Raw genomic sequence first — 21,181 nt, 5'->3', positions numbered from 1 at the left:
TCGGGGTGCTGGTAATTTACTCTCAGCGCTCTGCAGTATCTGCGTGCAGGTTAATCTGAACGCTTCTGGTAGACCTGGGGTGACACAAATATTTTGGTTCCCCTTGTTTCTTTTTAATGTGTTAATCCTGGCTGCACTGTAATAAAAAACGATCGCAATACAATCCCAGTCATGCGTGGGCAGTTTACGACCCAACACAGCCCTTTACACATAAACCCAACGCTGTAAGCCAAGCGAAGACCCCCCTACGCATGCATGCACACCACCACCCCCTTCTCCTTTCACCTTCCTCCACCTCAGCAGATGCTATGTCGCCGAAGGCTGGCGTTTATGCCTGGGATACGCAAAGTGGTTGGAAAAATTCCCCAGATGGATGGATAAGGATGTCAGTGTTAAATAGTGGCTGATCAAAGCAGAAGGACAGCGTTGAATGGGGTGAAGTGCTGGAGGCTCGCGGAGGTTGACTATGCATTGTCACCCTGCTGATTATGAAAAGAGAAGCTGGCCTTGTTGCATTTTCTGCAGCGTGGAAGATAAAAGTGTCAGGCGAGAAGATAAGCCCTAGTGGACAGTAGGGATTCTTCTGCCAGGACACTTAACAAGAAAGCTCGTAATCAAAGGCAAGACTGTTAAACGAGGTTTACGACACGGGCTTGTTAGGGATTTAAATGAAACCCGAACAAATCACCATCGAACCCCTTTTTAGAGAGGTTTTCTAAGTGGTGATTCCGAACCATGAGATGAAGAACTGGACGTGTCTATTAGGAGCATGGAAGTCGAGATCTTAAGAAGCATAGCGTCAACCACCATAACCTGATGGTATGCACGTTGTTTTATGACGAAGGCAAGGCATGGACCACTTCGTCTTTAAAGAAGAGCACGATTTCAGACTCACTGGACTGTAGACGAACTTGACATGTCTTCTAATCCAATCCAATGCCCCGACTTGTTCACACCAGTGAAAGGCCCAAATTAGGGCCACGGTAAGCTGCAAGAGCATAGAGTTACAAATAGAAAAATGGCTTGCATTCTGTGGTGACAACTCCGGAATGCAAAAAAAAAAAGAAAAAAAAACAGGCGATAAAATTGTCACAGATTGTCAAAGGGGCTTATCTTACAACAAATGAGAGTAAAATGAGAATAAAGAGGAAGAGGCAGCTGCTCACATGAGGCAAGCGATGTCTCGTTTTTAGGCATGGTGGAGAGAGACATTTCTTTATAACTTGAAAGGTTTATGTAGTGCTAAATCAGTTTATTTCACTTTTAATACATTCTGATTTAACATTCTGAAGCATCAAATGGAACCAATATTTCTCAATATAATAGGATGCCAGCAGGAACACGTGGCGCAGCACCACTAAAGGCTCATACACAGCTTTGTCCTGGGCCAGATCCCAACACCCAAGTTGAAATGCGGAGAATCTGAATCAATTTTTTTTTTTTTTGAGTTGGTGTTACAGATGTGAACTGCACAGAGGAAAGTGGCTCCCAGAAGTCATTCCAAGAAGAAAAAACAAAAAATCTGATTTTACAGCTTGCCTGAAGCATGCTGTGGGTGATAAAAGCTGCCTCATGAAAAGAAAAAAGGCTGAATAAACCTTACTGGAAGCTAAACTTTAAAAGCTGCACTTTAGACTTAAGTGAAACACCATAAGCCAACATTTCTGAAAGATGCCTTTTTACTTGGGTTGTTTCTCTAAAAACCATAAAATATTTAAAATAAAATTCTCACAACACATGCTCATGACCAATTAATTTTTGTTTTTAAATATTTAATTAAAATAGAGTAGAACATGCATATCTCTTATCTTAGACCCACAACCTCCTGACTCAAACCAAGCACCAATCCCGGTTTTAAAAAATGTAATTGCTTGATTGGCCACTAGGTCAATCCGCTTAGAACCTCATGTTAAAATGTCAGATTTTTAAAATAGAAATAAATTTTTACAGCCTAGTACCACACCAGTTTTGATCTCCATAGCTAGATTTGCCAACTGTACTGGGGTGATTTAATTTTTTATGCTTGAAACAGGGAGCAACAACAGCTGTAACGTGCCACAGGACAATTTCCAGAACACGCAGTAAACTGGGAGAAAACAGCTTTATATGTGCAACTGCAGGCCACGACGTAAACATTTGCCTCCATTATTGGCTGGTGGACGTTTTCTATAAAAGATGACGATCTCTGGTTTCCTTAACGCGGTCCGTCAGCGCCGTTACAATAACCGTGAAATGAAGGCTTCTTTTTTTCTTTTTAATGAAGTGTGATGCATTTACTGTATATTTATGGAGCGCAATATATTTAGACATTTCTATTACTAATATAATTTTATGTTAGTATAAAACAAGATTGCTGGACGTTAATGGTTTTTATGCGTCCTGTAGGATGGCCAGAACATTTTTTAACGAATCTGACTGGGTACTGAGGAAAACTTGCAAAATCACCACATCACAAGTCAATATAAATGAATTAATGAAAGCTTTTTTTTTACTGTGCAGGCAGTATACCAAAAAAAAAGAAAAGCTTCCATTCAGTGAAAGACTGGGCTCGAATATCTGGACATCTCAAGACACTTCTGGTTTCCTTGTCCTGCAGTATTGGTGTTCATGACCGAAGGTATAATCCAATTTTAGGAATAAAATTGTTCAGTTCTGTATAATAGCCATGACGGCTGGATAAATACACAGTATTTAGAGGTGTTCCTGCCAAGATTCCATAACCACAAAAGCCTGGAGGGACGATTGGAGATCCAAAGATTATCTGGGATTAGAGCCACTAAAAACCACAAAACCAACTTTTTTTTTTTTTTTTTTTTTGGGAAAAGGCATTACGCTGTGACATTATTTCTTTGACGTGTTCTACTTAGGGCTCAAGCTCACCTTTGGAAAGGCAAAATCTTTATAGAAAAAACAAAACAAAACATGCTACTACACTTACGGTCTGACTAACACGTGAGTCAGGGTAGATATATTACTCGAACTCTGAGTCACCGAGACCGCTGCCGCAGCAGGCGCAGCTAACCTTCGTCTCCTCAACCAGCTACAAGTATAGGAATTCTATATGGAGCTGGAGGGCTCATGCTTCTCCAGGGGGCCCGTCCCCGTACTCAGATTTCTGCTCGTCTTTAAGGATTACTCACCCGTCGTTGGAGCAGGTGAGGAACTCTTCTTTGATCTTGGGGTGCCAGCAGCCGCTGTTCAGCATGGCCGTGTGACCCTGTAGGGGGGGAAACACCACACAATCGGGTCTCAGGTGAAGCAAACCAAAAAAAAAAAAAAAGCGGAACTAATAACATGTTAAGAGAAAAACCTAGTCGGATTAATTAATTAATTTTAAACTGAAGAAAATTTAAGCCGAGTCCGATGACTCAGGATCATCTTCGAGGAATTTCCTGCAAGATAAAATTAGTCACAAGAAAAACAAACAAACAAATAAATAAATAAATAAAGCCCTTAGTGTAGTCCCTTACACGCAAACCCAAAACATGAAAGCATGGAAACCTAAAATCACACGGCGTAGATGTTTTGCTCTGGAAGCCAGAAGCTGCGGTTAACCTACACATACGCACCCATAACCTCACCGCAAATTTGGCCTGTTATGGAGAAGCAGATCAAACGATCAAGCCCTAGTTCTCCTTACGGTTCCGAACACTGAACGCTAATCACGTCGCTAATGATATGACAAAGTTAATTTCTCCCATACGGAATGAGAATCGCTGGATAAACAACGAACGTCGAATCAAAGCGACGCGGCAACGTTTGGATAGGAGGAAGCGTTCTTGCTATGCACATTTGATCCACTCTATCAACAGTGCAGGAAAGTAAATCGGTGCTGGATTAAACAGAAGCAGACAGATGCTGCGATCTATATTTATATACCCCCCCCCCCCCCCGACACACACACAATTATACACACATAGCAAAACATTGCGAGGACTCCACAAGGAGAAATAGCTAAATCATAAACAGAGGCAGGAAGATGTGTCAATTTAGATTTTAGGAAATCCGTGTGCGTGTGTGTAACGGGAGGAGACCCGTGGATGCGATGTGGACACGGCACATCAGCGTGGGTCAACCTCACCAGGCCAGCGCTCTCACCGAAATAAACCTGCTTGCAAATTAAAAACCAATGAAGCAGCACGACAATCCTCTAACTGGTTAGAAACAGGACAGGCACGTTAATTCACCTGCTTGGGTATGCGTGCATGCGTGCGTGTGTGTGTGGGAGCAAGCGACAAGAAAATGTGTGCTGACCAGGTGCATGATTTAGTGACCCTTCCACTCACTGATGCAGGAATTTTACTAAGACTTCAACAAACTGTCCACAGATGTAGCAAACGAACGGCATTACACACCCGTAAACTATCCAGGTCACTGCACGGAGGAAAACGAAAAAAAATTCAGGGAAAAATTAAACTCTTTGAAATCCACTTTTTAAAAAAAATAAAAACTATCCGAATCATCTGCAAATACATACAAACAGCATTTTTTTTAATCAGCCTTAAAATAAATCAAAAGCTGTTTCCAGGGAAAAAAAGAAAAAGAAAATCATCCTTTCCGGATTAGAAGTGGAAAACTCAGGGCTTTATGTTTAAAGGAAAGCTGATGTGTAACGTGTGATTCTGACAAAATGTGAATATTAATGAAATATAGAGGACTGTAAAATATAATAAAATTCTTAAAAGCACATTAAAAAATTAGAATCAAAGTACACTTAAAAAATGTAAATGTTTCCATATAATCAAATCAAATAAAAAAAAATCTGTTAGCTGACTTTTTTTTTTAAATCTTTAATCAAGGTTTTTTATGAAACGTGGTTTTTGCAATCATGTGTTCTTAACACAACTTTGAGGGAAGTAGCGGTACGCAGAAGTCACAGTTCGGTAAAGTTCACAGAGTTTTCTGCATTTTCGTTTATAAATGCACAAAAAAAGGCTAATTCTATTTTACGAAACATATCTATATCTACGCATCTAGACGGTAAGTTGTTTATAAATAAAGTAGTAAAAGCACTGTCTCTAGCAACTAGTACAAACAGCAGTCCTTGTAAATGAGAGATATTTTAAGAATTGTTGTTTTTAAAACATTTTTTTTTTGCACTATTTGCTACAGGTGATGTTACTGTTTTCAGTATGCCACAAGCCAACTATTCCTAAATCTGAGTGCCTTAGGGAGTCATTTCAAAACAACACGGCTGCTCAGAGCATGAGAAATAAAGAAAGCAGTGACAGGACTCTCCTGATACGATATTATCGTGATATTTAGGTGCCGTATTTAGGGTCTGTATTGTCACGATTTTAAAAATATCCAAATTTTAAACAAACTTAACAATCCATTTGCTTGTAGGACACATGACACTGCGCTGCCAAAAAAATATGAATGTGTGGGTAGTCTACAGTGCTCCACCTGTAGGATCATAGAGGAACTGCAACAATTTACCACTTCAAATGCAAGCACATAAATTTTGGTTTTGGAGTCATACGTGAATCAGCACACACAAGATTTATGATACATCATAGATCTTTTTTTTCACCCGTCTCTAAAACACAGTAAAACTTCTTACCCTTAAATACGTTTAACTGCACATATAAGAATTATCGTTAGATTCATCAGCTTACATAATTTGTTAAATCATAAACACTGACTGTACAGTAGGGCTGTGCAATTCATCAAATTTAAATGATAATTTTAGATTTAGATGATTATGAAAACAAGATTTCAATGATTTAAGAAGAATAATGATAACTGTGCAGCATTTCTTTTTAACAGTAATGTTCTCCTTTTTAATCTAATCCATGACATCCTTGAACTTTAATGTCATTTTAAATAATCATGATCTCGGTATTGACCGAAATAATCGGTATAATGATTTCTGATTTAATCATGCAGAAGAATTTCGGCATTAGAGAAAAAAATACGTGCATATCTCATTCGAATTAGCTTCCTAGCAAGTTGACAAAACGTTCTGCACTCGATATACTGTATATTCAACTTATAGACTATGTAACTGTGACCACACCTAACTGTTATCTCTTCATCTATGTTCCTGTATTTTTATATCAAACTATTTATTTTTATTTCTTCTATTTTATCTATTTTTCTGTTGAGCTACACATGTCACTCCCAGGCTGCCAGCTATCCAGACCCCCATCTGTCCTCTTGTCCTGTCTGACTTGTCCTGGTGTCCCTCTTCTGGTTGGAGATTTCGTCACATGGATGCCCCATGTGGTCTGCCTGGGATGTGTGTGGTGACTGGGGACAGTTCCACATTACCATGAAGACGGTCCTGTCCTCGGCCAATGCTCACAGCTGTTCTCTGAGGACTTGTGACTGCAGTCGCTCAGTAGTTCAGGACTGGAATTTCCTACAGTCTACCTGAGCCTCCAATAACGAACTGGACTTCATATCAAACACATCAACTGTTATATTAAACTTTCAGCCTCCTAACACACAGTATGACTGCAGATCAATTCCAGCTATCCGTTATTAACCAAATGAGGATGTTTTCCCTGTTAAAACTGGAGGTTTTTCCCTCTGCTTGCTTATCAGAGACAATCTGAATACTATGATTTACAAATATTCTCTCACATTTCATGCACATTTCCATACATTTGATTCTGTAAAGCTGTTTTGCAACAACTACCATTGTTAAAAGCGCTATATAAATAAAATAAAATCACATTGAATTGAAAATGTCAGTTTCTCTCACTTTGTCTGGTGAAAGCAATAAAGTCACAAATTAGCTGAATTATTTTTTAAATAAACTTATTCATCTGACTTTTTAAACTTGTCCATATCATGCTGCATTCAGCTAATCTGAATCAACGGAATTAATTGAGAAAATCCCCCAGCGCTAATTAATGCTAAACATAAAATTAATGCTGGGATTACAACACGCACCGGACGGTATGAATTCATTTCATTCATTTATGAACACTTGCACAATAACAACCCAAGCAACAACAAAATATTAATTATTATAGTAATTACAATAACAATATTAGCATAAGTAGTTGTTGTGTTACTTGTTAATTAGCATGTACAATAGGAATCTTATTTAATAATAATAATAATAATAATAATTTTGTTTAATAGTTTAAACATCTTTAAAGGACGGAAACAAAGTATACCTTGGTATTGGCCATGTCCACAATATACTGGTCCCCTTTGATGCACTCTAAGACTTGGAAGCCGTCCCGATCCAGGACTTTAGCCTGGGAGTTTCCCGCCACCACCAGGATCACATCACCGGTTATACTATACTGTAAGGATTTGATTTGGTGACTGAAAGGAAAAAACAAAAATATATATATATTTCTCTTAAACATGTTTACACAGGTTGTATTCACTAAGCCATGCTTGGCTTATCAGGGTTAAAGGTCAACTGATCTAAACGACAGATGTGTGGCTCTGAAAATCGTGACTGGCTTGCGAGCGGCGAAGGGGCCACGCTCTCTGTGTACAGGAAACTTTGAGAGATTTCATCTGTCTGACTCCACGGTCAAAGACATCTGCCAGTTGTGCAAGACGTCCGGCCTCGCAGCGCGTTACGTAACTCCTAATTGTGAAAAGATGGCGGGAGAAAATGCCAACAGAACACAATATTACTTATGGTGGCCATGGTGATTTGAAACACAATACCAGACATAGCTGTCTGTGTAAATGTTTTCATTTGTGTCGATAATTTAATTTTAAAAAATAAATAAATAATATCATAAAAACATACGAGGTGGGGGAAAAAAGAAAACAAGTCCAGCATTTTTCAAAGTTCAACTGTACCCATCCTGACTCCCCTCCTCCTCGGAGTGTGATGATAAAATCGCCCTAGTGTATATGCTTTTATTCTGTGCAGACCCGTTTAGAATTTAGTCAACGTAAAACAATTCGGCGGGGCCGGTCTTTTAAAGCTGAACCGCATTAGACATAGTCATTACGACATGAGCTTGGAAGATATGTCAGAGCCTGACCGAGACTCATGTACAGGAGCGTTACTCAAACGGCCGCTCGCAGCCTTTATAGCCTCCACATGGGCAGTATTTTTCTTGGCCGCAAACCCGAAAGCTTATTAGGGGAGGGGACGGCACTGTGAGCTGATGAGCTGCCTAAATGTGCCGTAGTGCTGCTCTCGCCGTACACAGGAAAGCCTGCTCCAGCTCAGCCAATTGGCTGAGATATCCAGAGACTCCAGATTTTTTCTAGAAGACACCCCACTGTTTAGGAGGCTGACACACATCAACACGCAAGCCCTGCCCTGCTCCACCGCATCTGGCCCGAGTTAGCCCAGTCTTTAGGTCAAAAACACAACACGATGTATCAGGCAGAGCTGGAACTTGGACAATATCGGCCCTGGCGTCCAAAAACAATTTCCTAATCTTATCTTATAAAACATGTTATACAGAACTCTGTTATACTACAGCTTTTCTACAATCAATCATGGTTTGGCTCTCACGATAAACTTTTTGTCAAACTCTATTGCTAAAAGCTAAAGTCTAGCATTAGACAGGTGTTTACTGACTGTGGCACATTAAATCACAATTACACACCGACTTACTCACATCCTTTACTAGCCTGCTTTCTTGCTGGATTATTTATGTTCTTTCAAGCCTATTTAGTCACGTAATGGCTTTACTTGGTCCCTGATGTGATTGCCTATTTGCTGGTCTACTTACATTCTTTCTTGGGTATTTATTTATTTGCCTCTTTGCCTACTTACACACTTACTTAAATGCTGACCTACTTACATACTGTATATACGCTACCAGTCAAAAGTTTGGACACACCTTCTAATTCAATGCTTTGTCTTTTTTGTGATTTATGGTCTACATTCTAGAACAATACTGGAGATTTCAAAACTATGAAATAAGACATATGGTAATTAAGTAACAACAACAACAACGGTCAATTGTTATTTTCAGACGCAAAAATTTGGAACAGTTCTTGCAGGAACAGTATTGTGTCGAGCACATTTCCAAAACCCATTAAACACCATGAAGAAACTCTCAATATCAACTGTTCAAAAGAAATTATTGCATATTTTGACTTTAGTATTGTTTTAAATTGTAGAAAGGAATAAAAATCAGGAAAGGCCTTCTTTTAATTTTGTGATGCTGCTCTGAGACAATGACCTTTGTTAAAAGCGCTATATAAAGAAAATTGAATTGAATTGTATTCAAACTTTTGAGCCTGGTGATTCCCATCCTTACTTAATAGATTATTTGTACATATATTATTATAATATATTATTATTATTATTATTATTATTATTTTGCTGTTGTTCTTTTGTGTTTTTTAAGTTGCTGGCTTTCCTGCCTGTATCTGTACACCTACAGCAAAGCTTTTTCCCTGTTATGAATTAATCCTAAATCTTAAAGCAGAATAATAAGATTCATAACATTTCAACCACAATTTTGCAGTCATCACTCTCACCATTCACAAGGCTGTAGGGACCTGAAGGCCTGTAGTGCTGCATCCATCCCGGCAAAGTCCCAGAACTTGACATCAAAATCATAGCTGCCGGTGACCAGTCGAGCGCCGGAGGGGTCGAGACCCATAGCTGAGACCTGCACCACGACACAAAGAGGGAAAAAAACATGCGACGATTTTATTCACCTTTTTCAGAATAGTACGGATAACATGGAACTGATAAGATACTGCTGCTATTTTCAACCTTCTACATCCAAAAGTTTCACAAACTAACCTCACTCCCACCACCCTCCCCTATAAATTTAGTGATATCTGGTGGGGGGAAAAATGGATAAGGAGGTTTCGGACCACAAACCGACCTGCTCTATAGTAACCCTGGTATTTTTCTACTGCTTTAATAAGTATTAATATAGACTTGCTAAGACGCTGGGAGGCTCAGGTGCTGCGCTAAGTCTGAGTGAGGAGCTTTTACATCTCAGCTGAAGGAAACCATTAGGCGAGAAAACCGACTGCGGCCAAGTGTTCATAACTGGATCGTGTTACATAGTCCAGCTTTATTACATTTGCAGGCTACAGAAAATAAGAGAGAGAGAAAAGGTCAGGGGGAAACAAAAACAAGAAAGAAAAACTTACCGTCTTTGTACCATGCTGAAGCGTGATCTCATGAGTGTCTGGAATCTTCTTTACTGGGTCCTGTAGCAAAGAGCGACGGAAAAAAGAAGACAGAGAGAGAAAAAGAGGGAGAGCGAGAGAGAGAAATAAAAGAGCTTTTATAAAATGAGATCCAAATGTCTATTAAATATTAATAAAACAAAAGTGGTTTTGTCTACTGCAGGTTTTTTATGTTTAGTATATACATTTTTATTGGGTGTATTATGACATCCTTCTGAGAAATTATTACTAAACTAACATCTGTAGTAAGTTTTCCTGCAACGAACATCTGTACATAGTTGTCCCGATTGTTTACGGAGCAGATCTAAGGTCAGGACTGGTGCTATTTTATTCACACAGTGAACTACGACAACGCCCACCGCCCCACCGTAACATTTCAACGCGCTCTGTCTTGTTGAAAAGCAACATGGGACAGATCTGAACTTCACACGTAACGCCGAACAAGCAGCAGGGGCAAGTGGTGCCCTGGACAGGAAGTGGCTCTGTCACCAGCCGAGCGTGGCGCTGAAACACACACACACACGTGTCTCTGCACTCTGTCAGCTCTGGTGTGAAGTCAAAACACACATCCAAAAGGCATTACACTGGATCGGGTTGTAATACACACTCCCGTAATAATGAGTGAACACATCATCATAGGGAAGGCACTTTAAGTAACAGTGTCAAGCTTGTTATAAACGTAAATATATTATTATTATTATTATTATTATTATCATTATTACTACTATTATTATTATGGCTGGACTCTATTATGTTATTTAGGCTGCATATTAATCATAAAATCATAGAAACGGAAACCATAAGAGCTTAATGTAACTGTTACGATGGGAATGTGCTGCCCCCTAGTGCAGAAAGTAAATAGAGTATAACTCTTTATAAGTGCATACTGTTTGCATAGTTAGTATAACAATATAATGATAAAAACCCTATGAGAGAACTATTACCGTTTTAATATTTTAAAGCTATCACCAAAGATTTTGATAAAGATTTAGATTAAATAGAACCAGAACATGCACTTTTCTTTAAAACCTACATCATCTTCGTCCTCCTCCATTGTGTCGTCGTCTTCTTCATCATCATCGGCGGCGGCGGCGGCAGCAGTGCGGCTGAAGCCTGGTGGGACCGGCGGTCCGATCGGCTCATCGTCGTCGTCAGCTTGTGAAGGAGGAGCTGGAGGACCAATGGGCTCAGAGTCGCTGCTGTCACTGCTGTCGTCACTCTCCTTCTGTCTGTTTAGGACAATAAATAAATAAAACCAAACCAAAATCACCAGAAGTCCAAAGTTTGGACTCACGTTCTAATTCCAGGGTCGTTCCTGATTTTAATTTCTTTCTACCTGCTGTAGGCCTTCAAAATATACAATAATCTCCTTTAAACAGTTAATATTGAGATGTTTCTGCTACTTATGATCTGTAAATCAAATCATGGTGTTCTCAACCACACCACTATGCAGAACTAACACAATCTTTTCACAATTGATCAATTAATTAATCTTTTTACATCCATGGACACTATGGACAATTCCACACACACCTACCTTCACATCTACATTACATGGTTACCTTTACATCCTGGACCAGTGCACAAAGACACTTTAATAACCTTTGCACAAAGACACTTTGTTCTATGCATATTTGCACACCATCTTTCTTACAAAATATCAAAAATTTCTCAATTCCTTAAATGCTCTTGTACAGTACAGTATATTTCAATTTGTACAGTATATTCCTATTTTTCATGTACAGCATATTTCTATTTTTATTTTTAGTTCTATTTTTCCTAGTTTAATTTAATTTTTTCTATCTTATTTCTTTTATTTATATTTATTTCTTATTATAAGCTTTAATTCTCTTTTAGGGTCACTGGCAGTCGTATAAGCATTTCACTACATTTCGTACTGTGTATGACTGTGTATGTGACAAATAAAATTTGAATTTGATTTTATTTGAAATCCTTCATAATGTCTCTAATCTGAGGTGCTTTTTGTTAATTGGTGATTTCTGAGGCTGGTAACTCTAAATAAGGTAAGTTTTGGTCTTGCTTTCCTGGGAAGGTCTTCATAAGAGACAGTTTCATCATGGTGCTTGATGGCTTTTGCAAACACACTTGACAACACTGTTCTTGCAAGAACTGATCCAGAAAGGCTGACCTCTGTGTTTTAAAATAACAACTGACTGTTGTTGTTACTCAATTACTTAATCCCATATGTGTTATAAATCCTGTAAAATAAAAAAAACTGGTGCTGTAAACTTCTGAAATGTGCAAGACAAAATAGCGTTTACAACCCGGAACAGACGTTCGAGTTACCTAGAAGTGGAAGCAGACGCTCTTTGTTTCTGACTGGAGGCAGACGCCGCGGAGGAAGCAGCACTGGGGCCGGATATCTGAGACTCCAGCTGCTGACGGTCTTCTGCTCAAACACACAAACTTATTGTAAAAAGATGTCTATACTACTCAAATTTATCTTCATTCCTATTTAGCTCAGGATGTAGTAGGTTACTGAACTAACACTCAAGACTAAGTTAGCATCTAAACAGGAGTGTATAAGTGGACTATTTACAATAAAGATGAACACACATGTACATGGCACCCTAAGAGTTCCAGAGTCTCAGATTCTCTTTACAAGGTTTCAGACCTTAATCAGCTCATTAGATCTAATGCATGGCAAAAGCTGTCATTAGTAAATGCCAATTTCAAAGCTTTACAAATACTCTGACTCTTCAAACCTTGTGCACACACTTGCAGACACTCAACAACCATAGGTTCCTCTAAGCAGCTGTGTAAGACAAATCAAACTTATTGATGCCCACAATGCAGATAGCAAAGAGTTGTCAGCTTGCAATTTCCAAAGTGAAAGATGTAATTAAAAGATGGCAGTTCAGGGGAACTGTGGAGGTCAAGATGAGATCTGGAAGACCAAGGAAACTCTCGGAGAGAACCGCTCGTATGCTGGTCAGAAAAACAAATCAAAAAATCCATTTGACTGCAAAAACCTGCAGAAAGATTTAGCAGACTCAGGAGTGGTGGTGCACCGTTCCATAAGACCTTCATGGAAGAGTCAGCAGAAGAAAACCTTAACTTATTTAACGTCAGAAGTATGCAACAGAACATCTACAGAAGCCTGATGCGTTTTGGAAACAAGTGCTGTGGACTTAGGAATTTAAAATAGAATTCTTTGGCCACAATAACCAAAGGCATGTTTGGAGATGAAAATGAGCAGCATTTCATGAAAATAACACTTTGCCAACTATTAAGCATAGGGGGTGGATCTATCACGCTTTGGGGATGTGTTGCAGCCAGTGGCACAGGACACATTGCACAGGTGGAGGGAAGAATGGATTCCACTAAATACCAGCAAATTCTGGAAGCAAACATTCCACCATCTGTAAAAAAAGCTCAAGCTGAAAAGAGGACGGCTTCTACAATAGGGCAATGATCCTAAACACACCTCGAAACTTTCGCACAGTGCCACTATAATGTTTTGAATTTTTTTATCTTTGTTCATATGACATAAAAAGTAACTATCAATGTTTGCTGGAAATCTTGTTGCCAAGAGAGACTGTGTTCAATTAAAACAAAACACCAAAATCTGTTATTTATCAGGGGCTTCCCAAACTTTTGCATAAGACTGTATGGGTGAAATATACAGTAGTGCCGGTCCCAAGCCTGGATAAAACGGGAGGGTTTCAACAGGAAGGGCATTTGGTAAGATGCTTAGTGAATTACTAACTGACTATTAACAGTCTGTTACATTTAGTTATGTAATAATATTCATTTTGTTAATAATACTTCTTTGCAGTACAGTCTGTTCTGTTGTATTGCTTGTTGCATTAGCAGTTTATGGCATAGTCTATATTTATTGGTGTTTGTTGCATTTATGCACTGACATTACATCAGTCTGTAATGAAATAAAACCTGCACCAGGACTTCAGAGAACATGAAGTTCAAAAACCAACCTAATACTCGTTGGCTCCTTTCGATGGCTGTCCTCCGAGTCTGTTCAAAAATAGCCTCCAAGTCGAACGTCCGAGCTTTTCTACCTGTTAACATGCGAGATATTCATGGTACACTTAAATAGGAAAGGAATTTGTTATAAAAGAGGAATAAGAGTAACATTACCTACCAAAGCCAGAGAAGCCCATAACTGAGGATATGTCCTCTTCATCGCCTTTCTTTTCTAAAAAATAGATAAAAATATTCTCTTTGTATACACATACTGTAAATACACACACATACCGTTCAACCATAACATTATGACCAGCTGGCCTAATATAAAGTACCAACACCCCTTTTGCCACCATAAGAGTGATGCACTGTGTGTTCCAACACCATTTTATTGGAACCAGCATTAACGTTTTCTTTAGTTTGATCTACAGTAGCGCATTTTTTTTAACCTGGCCATCCATGACCCTGTCGCCAGTTAACCGGTTCGTCTTCCTTGGATCACACTTTGAATGTCCTGACCACTGCAGACCAGGAACATCCCACAGGAGCTGCAGTTTGGGAGTTGCTCTGGCCCACTTGTCTAGTCATCATCTTTTAGGTCTTCTGATAGTAGCTGCATTTTTTTAGATCTTGTTACAAATGTGGCTAGAAGTGGGTGGGATATACTAATCAGCAAGTGAACCTATTTCCAGAAGTTGATTTGTTGGAAGCAGGAAAAATGGCCAAATAAGAATTTAAGTGACTTTGACAAGGGCCAAATGGTGATGGTTAGATGACTGTGCAACTCCAAAATTGCAAAGGAGTTCCTGGTCTGCAGTGGTCAGGACATACCAAGTGTGATCCAAGTAAAAGGAGAACCGGTGAACTGGCGACAGGGTGAATGGATGGCCAGGGCTTACTGCTGCACATGGGGAGCAAAGGCTGATCTGTGTAATGTAATCCAAAAAAGCACTAGTGTAGATCAAATTGATGAAAAGGTAAATGCTGGTCCTAAAAGAAAGGTGTTAGAACACAGTGCATCACTGTTATTGTGGCAAAAGCTGAAACCTACTCAATATTAGTCGGGTGGTCATAATGTTATGGCTGTTAGATCAATGCTAGATCACCTTAACTGTTAACTAAAAAAAAACAAAAAAACAAAACAATGTCCAGTATTAAACATAATAATGAGTTAATGTTACTAGCTCCTCTTTATTGTTTTTATTCATTGTCTACTTCCGGTTTGAATAATAACTTAACGCTTTTGTACACCGTCTATAAACTGAAAAGAGAACCTTAAAAGAAACTACAACAGAATAAAGTAATGAAAAGACTCAGAACTTACCATCACTGTCTCTCTGCGCCGCCATTTTTCGCGAGTATCAACATAAAAGCCGACTTCCGGGTCACACCCGGAAGTGTTAGCTGTCAAAATAAAAGCCCTTAACCTTGTCTGACACTATTAGCCTGATGGGGTGTGACTTATTTCACATTAACAGCTACTTTAACTATTCAAAATGTAAACTTCTGCAAAAATAAATTATAGTGTGTATAAGTGTATAATTCTAAACAATTAATTCCATTCAGTAAATATATTTTTGTATACACACTGACTTACACATCTTATTCTAATTAAAGTAATGTTCACCAAGGCAAACAATACCAAATAGAGGAATACAAATACCATAGAGGATAGATATACTTATATAAACACACCCAAACACACACACTATATTGCATATGAACTTAAGTAACCTCCAATTCTTAATCCATAGGGTTTCATATGATGTTGGCCCTTCCTTTGGTATAAGGATAAAACCGTTTCAACGCAGTCTCCGCTCTAATTCATCCAAAAGGTGTTTTATCAGGTTGAGATCAGGACTTTGTGTGGGCCTTGCTTAGCCATGTCTTAATTGACCTTGCTGTGTTCACGGCTGGTTATTCAGGAGTTGGGCTCGGCCCCTCACTTCCAGTGAAAGGAACGCTCAATACTTTAGCATACCAAGACATTTTGGACAATTTCATGCTCCCAGGTTTGTGGGAACAGTTTGGGAACAGCCCCTTCCTGTTCCAACATGACTGCGCTGTAGTGTTGTAGCTAAAACAGATGAAGCTGTTGTAACTGGTGTGAATAATACATTGATTTAATCTTGCTTGTTTTGCTTTTCCCTTTCTTATTTGTATAATTATTAATTTTATTTTTATTCTTTCACTTTTATTTTATTGTCCATGATGTTTTAACTCTCTTCCGTTTTGTTTTATTAGTTTAATGAACTTCACGAATTCTTGTTCTTCGGTGATTGTTCACAAAGGAAAATAATGTTAAAGTAGTGGAACTCTGTTGCCGAGGTTTTGTTTGGTGGGGGGAGCGATATTAGCTGGACACTTCAGGCTTTCTCTGCATGCGACGTTGATTGCCTCAGTCTACCTGTGTGCGAGGCTAACGAGCGCATGTGTTATACGGTTCTCCCTGTGAATGACTCTGGTATGACAATGTCTTTGCCTAAAATGTATATTTGTTGGTGGATGAACGTGACTACCTTATACTGGCATTTAATTGTGTTGGTCATGGTGGAAATTAATCATTTAATATGGTTATTTGACTTAATTGATATTAAGCATATCGTGACGCCAATTGTTATCGTATGCTAGTGTGTGTGCCAGAGAGGGAGAAGTTGTCGCCTGTTTCACCCCCTGATTATTTCTCCTTGTTGCAGGTATGTTGGCTGTTTAATTCTGCTTACAAAAATCAGTTTTAGTTGACTGTTAACAAATGTGTATTGTATGTAGAGTGCTACATGAGAGGAAAATCGATTTAATGATTCAGGCTGTGCGTGATGCACGTGGTGTAGCTTACATAGGGTAGGAGGCTTACGAACTGAATGTTTAATTTTAATATGTAATGAAAACAGTATTGATTTATTTGTATTGAAGGGTTTTATATTTATATTTTTCCCTTTTTTACGTTTATAGTATATTTTGGGATATAGATACTTTAATTAATGTTCAAGTTAATGTAACATGTTTATTGTATTTCATACATTATTATTAAGTGATACGACCTATGTATGTGTGTATATGTGTATATATATATATGTGTATAGTAAAATGTTATATCGATATATATACATTGTAAAATGTTATTTATTTCAGTTACCATTTTGTTTATATGTATGTTGATTGCCTCAGTCTACCTGTGTGCGAGGCTAACGAGCGCATGTGTTATACGGTTCTCCCTGTGAATGACTCTGTGTGTGTGCCAGAGAGGGAGAAGTTGTCGCCTGTTTCACCCCTTGATTATTTCTCCTTGTTGCAGAAATAAAGAAAGCACTGAATTTCATCCCTGCATGGTCGCGTGGTCCTTGTGTGTGTGAGAGTGACCAATTCAGACATGCTACACTGTTATAGCTGCAAAGGGTGGATCAACATCATAATAAACCATATGGATTAAGGATCGGATGTTACAAAAATATACATGCATATACAGGCAGGCAAGCAAATACTTTTGGCAATATAGTGTATGTCTGGCCAATGTGGACCCTGTTATACAGCACAATGTTACACTGGCAAGATATCAATATTAAAGATTCAATTAAAATAAAATTTTATTTGCTTTATATAGCGTTTAAATAATGATCATTGTCACAAAGCAGGGAACTCATCATTCATCACTCATCATTTGGGTAATAATGGATAAAAGGGTTTGAGCTGCAGTTGTACTGTGTGTTGGAAGTTGGAGGTTGAATATAACAGACGATGCATTTAGGTTAATTCGGAGTCGAGTTTAAAAAATCCAGGTACGAAACCATAAAAAAAAAAAAAAATCCATTCCTAAACAATTGTGCAACAGCCGTCACAAGTCCTCAGTGAACAACTGTCCGCATCAGCCAAGGCCAGGACTGTCTTTATGGTAAACTGGAAACGTCCCCAGTCAGCACACACATCCAAAACAGACCACACAGGGACTTCATGCGACGAGATCTCCAACCACAAGAGAAAAAAGTCTTGACCATACAATTGGGCTAATTCTTATAAAATGCAGTCGTTATAGCATTATTTGGGTGGGCATGGGTCACCATGGCGTTAATTAAATGTCACTCCACACTTCGGCAACAAAGTGAGCACTTGATCTGGAAGTGAGACTGAGCACACAATCTCGCAGAATATGATGCTTGTCAGGACTTGTGTCATGCTCTGTTTGACTTTGTTCATCTTCATGAGAGCTTAGCATGTCTTTGGTCTTTGCTGTTACTTTGGTATATTCTCTACATGTGTGTGTCAGTACCTGTCTCAAAATAATGATGAAGCATAGTAATGATGAAGTCTAAGCATTTTCATAACCACTTCCATTGAACTTAAACTGTCATGTCCAACACTACAAAATACACACAGCAGGTAACGTGGGGATTAAAGAAGCGATATGATGGACAGTTTACTTCAAAAAAAAGGGCTGAGGATCAGATTTTATCCCCCTATGCTGTCTCAGAAAGCACTTGACTGGATACACCTCTTTTTCTAGCCCTTGCGTTTAGAGGGATGTATTGTTACTACTAGCTCAACAGTAAAATAATTGGGCGTAAAAGTAGACAGTAACTTGTCCTTTGAAAATCATATTTCCAATATTACAAAAACAGCCTTTTTCCATCTTAGAAATATTGCCAAACTTGGGTGCATCTTATTCGTATCTGATGCAGAAAAGCTAGTTCATGCATTCATGACCTTCAGACTGGACTATTGTAATGCATTACTAGGTGGTTGTCCTGCATCCTCAATAAACAAGCTTCAGTTAGTTCAAAATGCAGCCGCCAGGGTTCTCACTAGATCCCAAAGCTTTGGAATAGCCTTTCAGACAGTGTTCGGGGAGCAGACATGGTTTCCCAATACAAAAGTAGACTCAAGACGCATCTCTTTAATTTGGCATACACGTAACTCATCCCATAACTTCATACTTCAGTACATCTATCCTGAATGGCAACTACGCTAATTCTCTCCATCTGTTCTGTACTTTCCTACCCATCCCGAGGCATCTGGAGATTGTACCAGCTTCAGTAGACAAAGGCCAACCCTGCGAGGATCCTGAGACATCCAGAGAAGGACCAGCTCCAGCTGGATTCTGCATTATGATGGTTGGAGCTACACATCCTGCTCCTGTGCTCCCAGTGATCCAGACCCCATCTGCCCTCGGCACCTACTGACTCATCCCTGTGCCGAACTGGACTTCATGTTAATTTAAATAAATTCTGTTATATTGGACTTTCACCTGCATAACACACATGATGTTATTTTTATCTGTTATAACCCAAATGAGGATGGGTTCCCTGATTGAGTCTGGTTCCTCTCAAGGTTTCTTTCTATTGCCATGTCAGGTAGTTTTTCCTTGCCACCGTCGCCATCACCCTTGGCTTGCTCAAAGACATTTCATTCATCATTCATTCATTTCATTATTATCTAGACACATTTTTCTTACACATACACACTTCCAAATATTTTCTTTTCAAAAAAATTCTTTAATTTTTGTGAAGCTTCTGAGACAATGACCATTGTTAAAAGCGCTGTAAATCAAATTGAATTAAAAATTGAATCATTTCTCATTTTTTAGCTCGCACCAGAAAAGCTCCAATCCTGACAGATACGGAGATTTTAGGGCTTGTAACAGTGTTCTACTCTAAATTTAGTTCAATCACAACAAATTGAACTAAACACCATTGAAACTGAAACTGAAACACAATTCAGACTAAGTCTAGACTTAAGACTAAGAACACACATCAGTAATTGAGTCTCGCTGAAGTGTAAAAGAAATGGAGCTCGAAAAGGGATTTATATATTCATTATTTATCATTATTATTGATTTAATTACATTTTTATTTAATCAGGAAATCCTTAGTATTATAAAGATTTAAATATGATAAAAATTAATATTTGTACATCTTTAATCAATTCAGCGGATAGAATCATCCACAAGTGGATCAATTATTATAATGAATCAATAATTTATTTACAAGTTATACACGTCTTAATAGTATATTTTATAATAGTATCAGTTTTCGTTTCAATAAATATTCAATATTTAAAATCCGTAGTGTGAAATTTTCACGGCAGCAGCGACAGGTATCCGAGGGGCTCATGTTACCATGGTAACGCGCGGAGGAAGTGACGTCCGCGCTGGTGACTGCTGGTGTTCCGAATGGTGGCGTTTTGTCTAGTGAAGTTCCCTTCATCAAGATTCCCTGCAACCGGAGCAGGGTGTAGGGAGCACCCTGTGAACTACACTTTAAAATGGAACGCAGCCTTTCTGAACGGATCAGTGTCTCACGAGTCCTTTGAGTCACTCGAATCAGTAGTTTTTCTGTGGTTCTCCACTAGAGGGCGCTCACTGAATACCTAGAATCCGCCGGTTTCAGTTCGCGCTACGAGTCCGACAGATTCGCTGAATCCCAGAGTTCAATTTCAATTCAATTCAATTTTATTTGTATAGCGCTTTTAGCAATTTTCATTGCCGCAAAGCAGCTTTACATAGTCAAAAGAATTATTTAGGTTTGTATGAAATGTGAATTTGTATGAATCAAAATGGTCAGTTTGTCCCTGGTGAGCAAGCCGAGGGCGACAGTGGCAAGGAAAAACTCCCTGAGATGGTAAGAGGAAGAAACCTTGAGAGGAACCAGACTCAACAGGGAACCCATCCTCATTTGGGTGAAACAAAAAGCAGTAAAGATAATTGATAAAAGAGTTCAGATAATTGTTTTTGACTATAAAAATGTAAGTGACAATGTTAAATATTTATTTTAACGACAAATGCACTTATAACAATACAAATATAGAAAAATGTTACTCAGGGCAAATTACTCAGAATTCCTGGGCTAATATAATTATGGTAAATATGGAAATAAAAATATTACCTTTTATTTTTAACAAATCTCCAAAACATTAAAGAAAATAAGAGGTATAAGAAAATGTTTGTTGTGGGGTTGGAAACAGGTATGATGTAATACGAACTCCAGAGACGTTTTTCTTTTTAATCCTAGTTTGTTATAATACACATCTGCATCACACCAACATGTAACAAATATGTTTGGTGTTAATAAAAGCAGATTATAGAGCACTACGTCCAATCCCACAATCCTGGAATAGTGAAATAACTGCAGTTTGTTGTGTCATGGTCCTT

General features: G+C 38.6%; 1 protein-coding gene across 1 annotated transcript in view; it reads right to left on the bottom strand.

Moving 5' to 3' along the window:
• Positions 1 to 15,413, bottom strand: part of LOC128545397 (WD repeat-containing protein 70) — a 47,594-nt gene extending 32,181 nt beyond the window's left edge. The window contains exons 1-9 of the mRNA XM_053515627.1: positions 15,365 to 15,413; positions 14,219 to 14,272; positions 14,052 to 14,135; positions 12,403 to 12,505; positions 11,129 to 11,324; positions 10,057 to 10,116; positions 9,427 to 9,560; positions 7,131 to 7,284; positions 3,141 to 3,217 (exon numbers count right to left, since the gene is read on the bottom strand). Coding sequence (XP_053371602.1) covers positions 3,141 to 3,217; positions 7,131 to 7,284; positions 9,427 to 9,560; positions 10,057 to 10,116; positions 11,129 to 11,324; positions 12,403 to 12,505; positions 14,052 to 14,135; positions 14,219 to 14,272; positions 15,365 to 15,389 — 887 coding nt within the window. The 5' untranslated portion in view covers positions 15,390 to 15,413. The remainder of the gene's footprint in view (positions 1 to 3,140; positions 3,218 to 7,130; positions 7,285 to 9,426; positions 9,561 to 10,056; positions 10,117 to 11,128; positions 11,325 to 12,402; positions 12,506 to 14,051; positions 14,136 to 14,218; positions 14,273 to 15,364) is intronic.
• Positions 15,414 to 21,181: the final 5,768 nt, after the last annotated feature.

The sequence above is a fragment of the Clarias gariepinus genome, chromosome 17 (genome assembly GCF_024256425.1).
Source record: "Clarias gariepinus isolate MV-2021 ecotype Netherlands chromosome 17, CGAR_prim_01v2, whole genome shotgun sequence".
In the NCBI taxonomy this organism is placed as follows: domain Eukaryota; kingdom Metazoa; phylum Chordata; class Actinopteri; order Siluriformes; family Clariidae; genus Clarias; species Clarias gariepinus.
The sequence above is the reverse complement of the archived record's forward strand: the minus strand, read 5'-3'. Positions and strand labels throughout refer to the sequence as shown.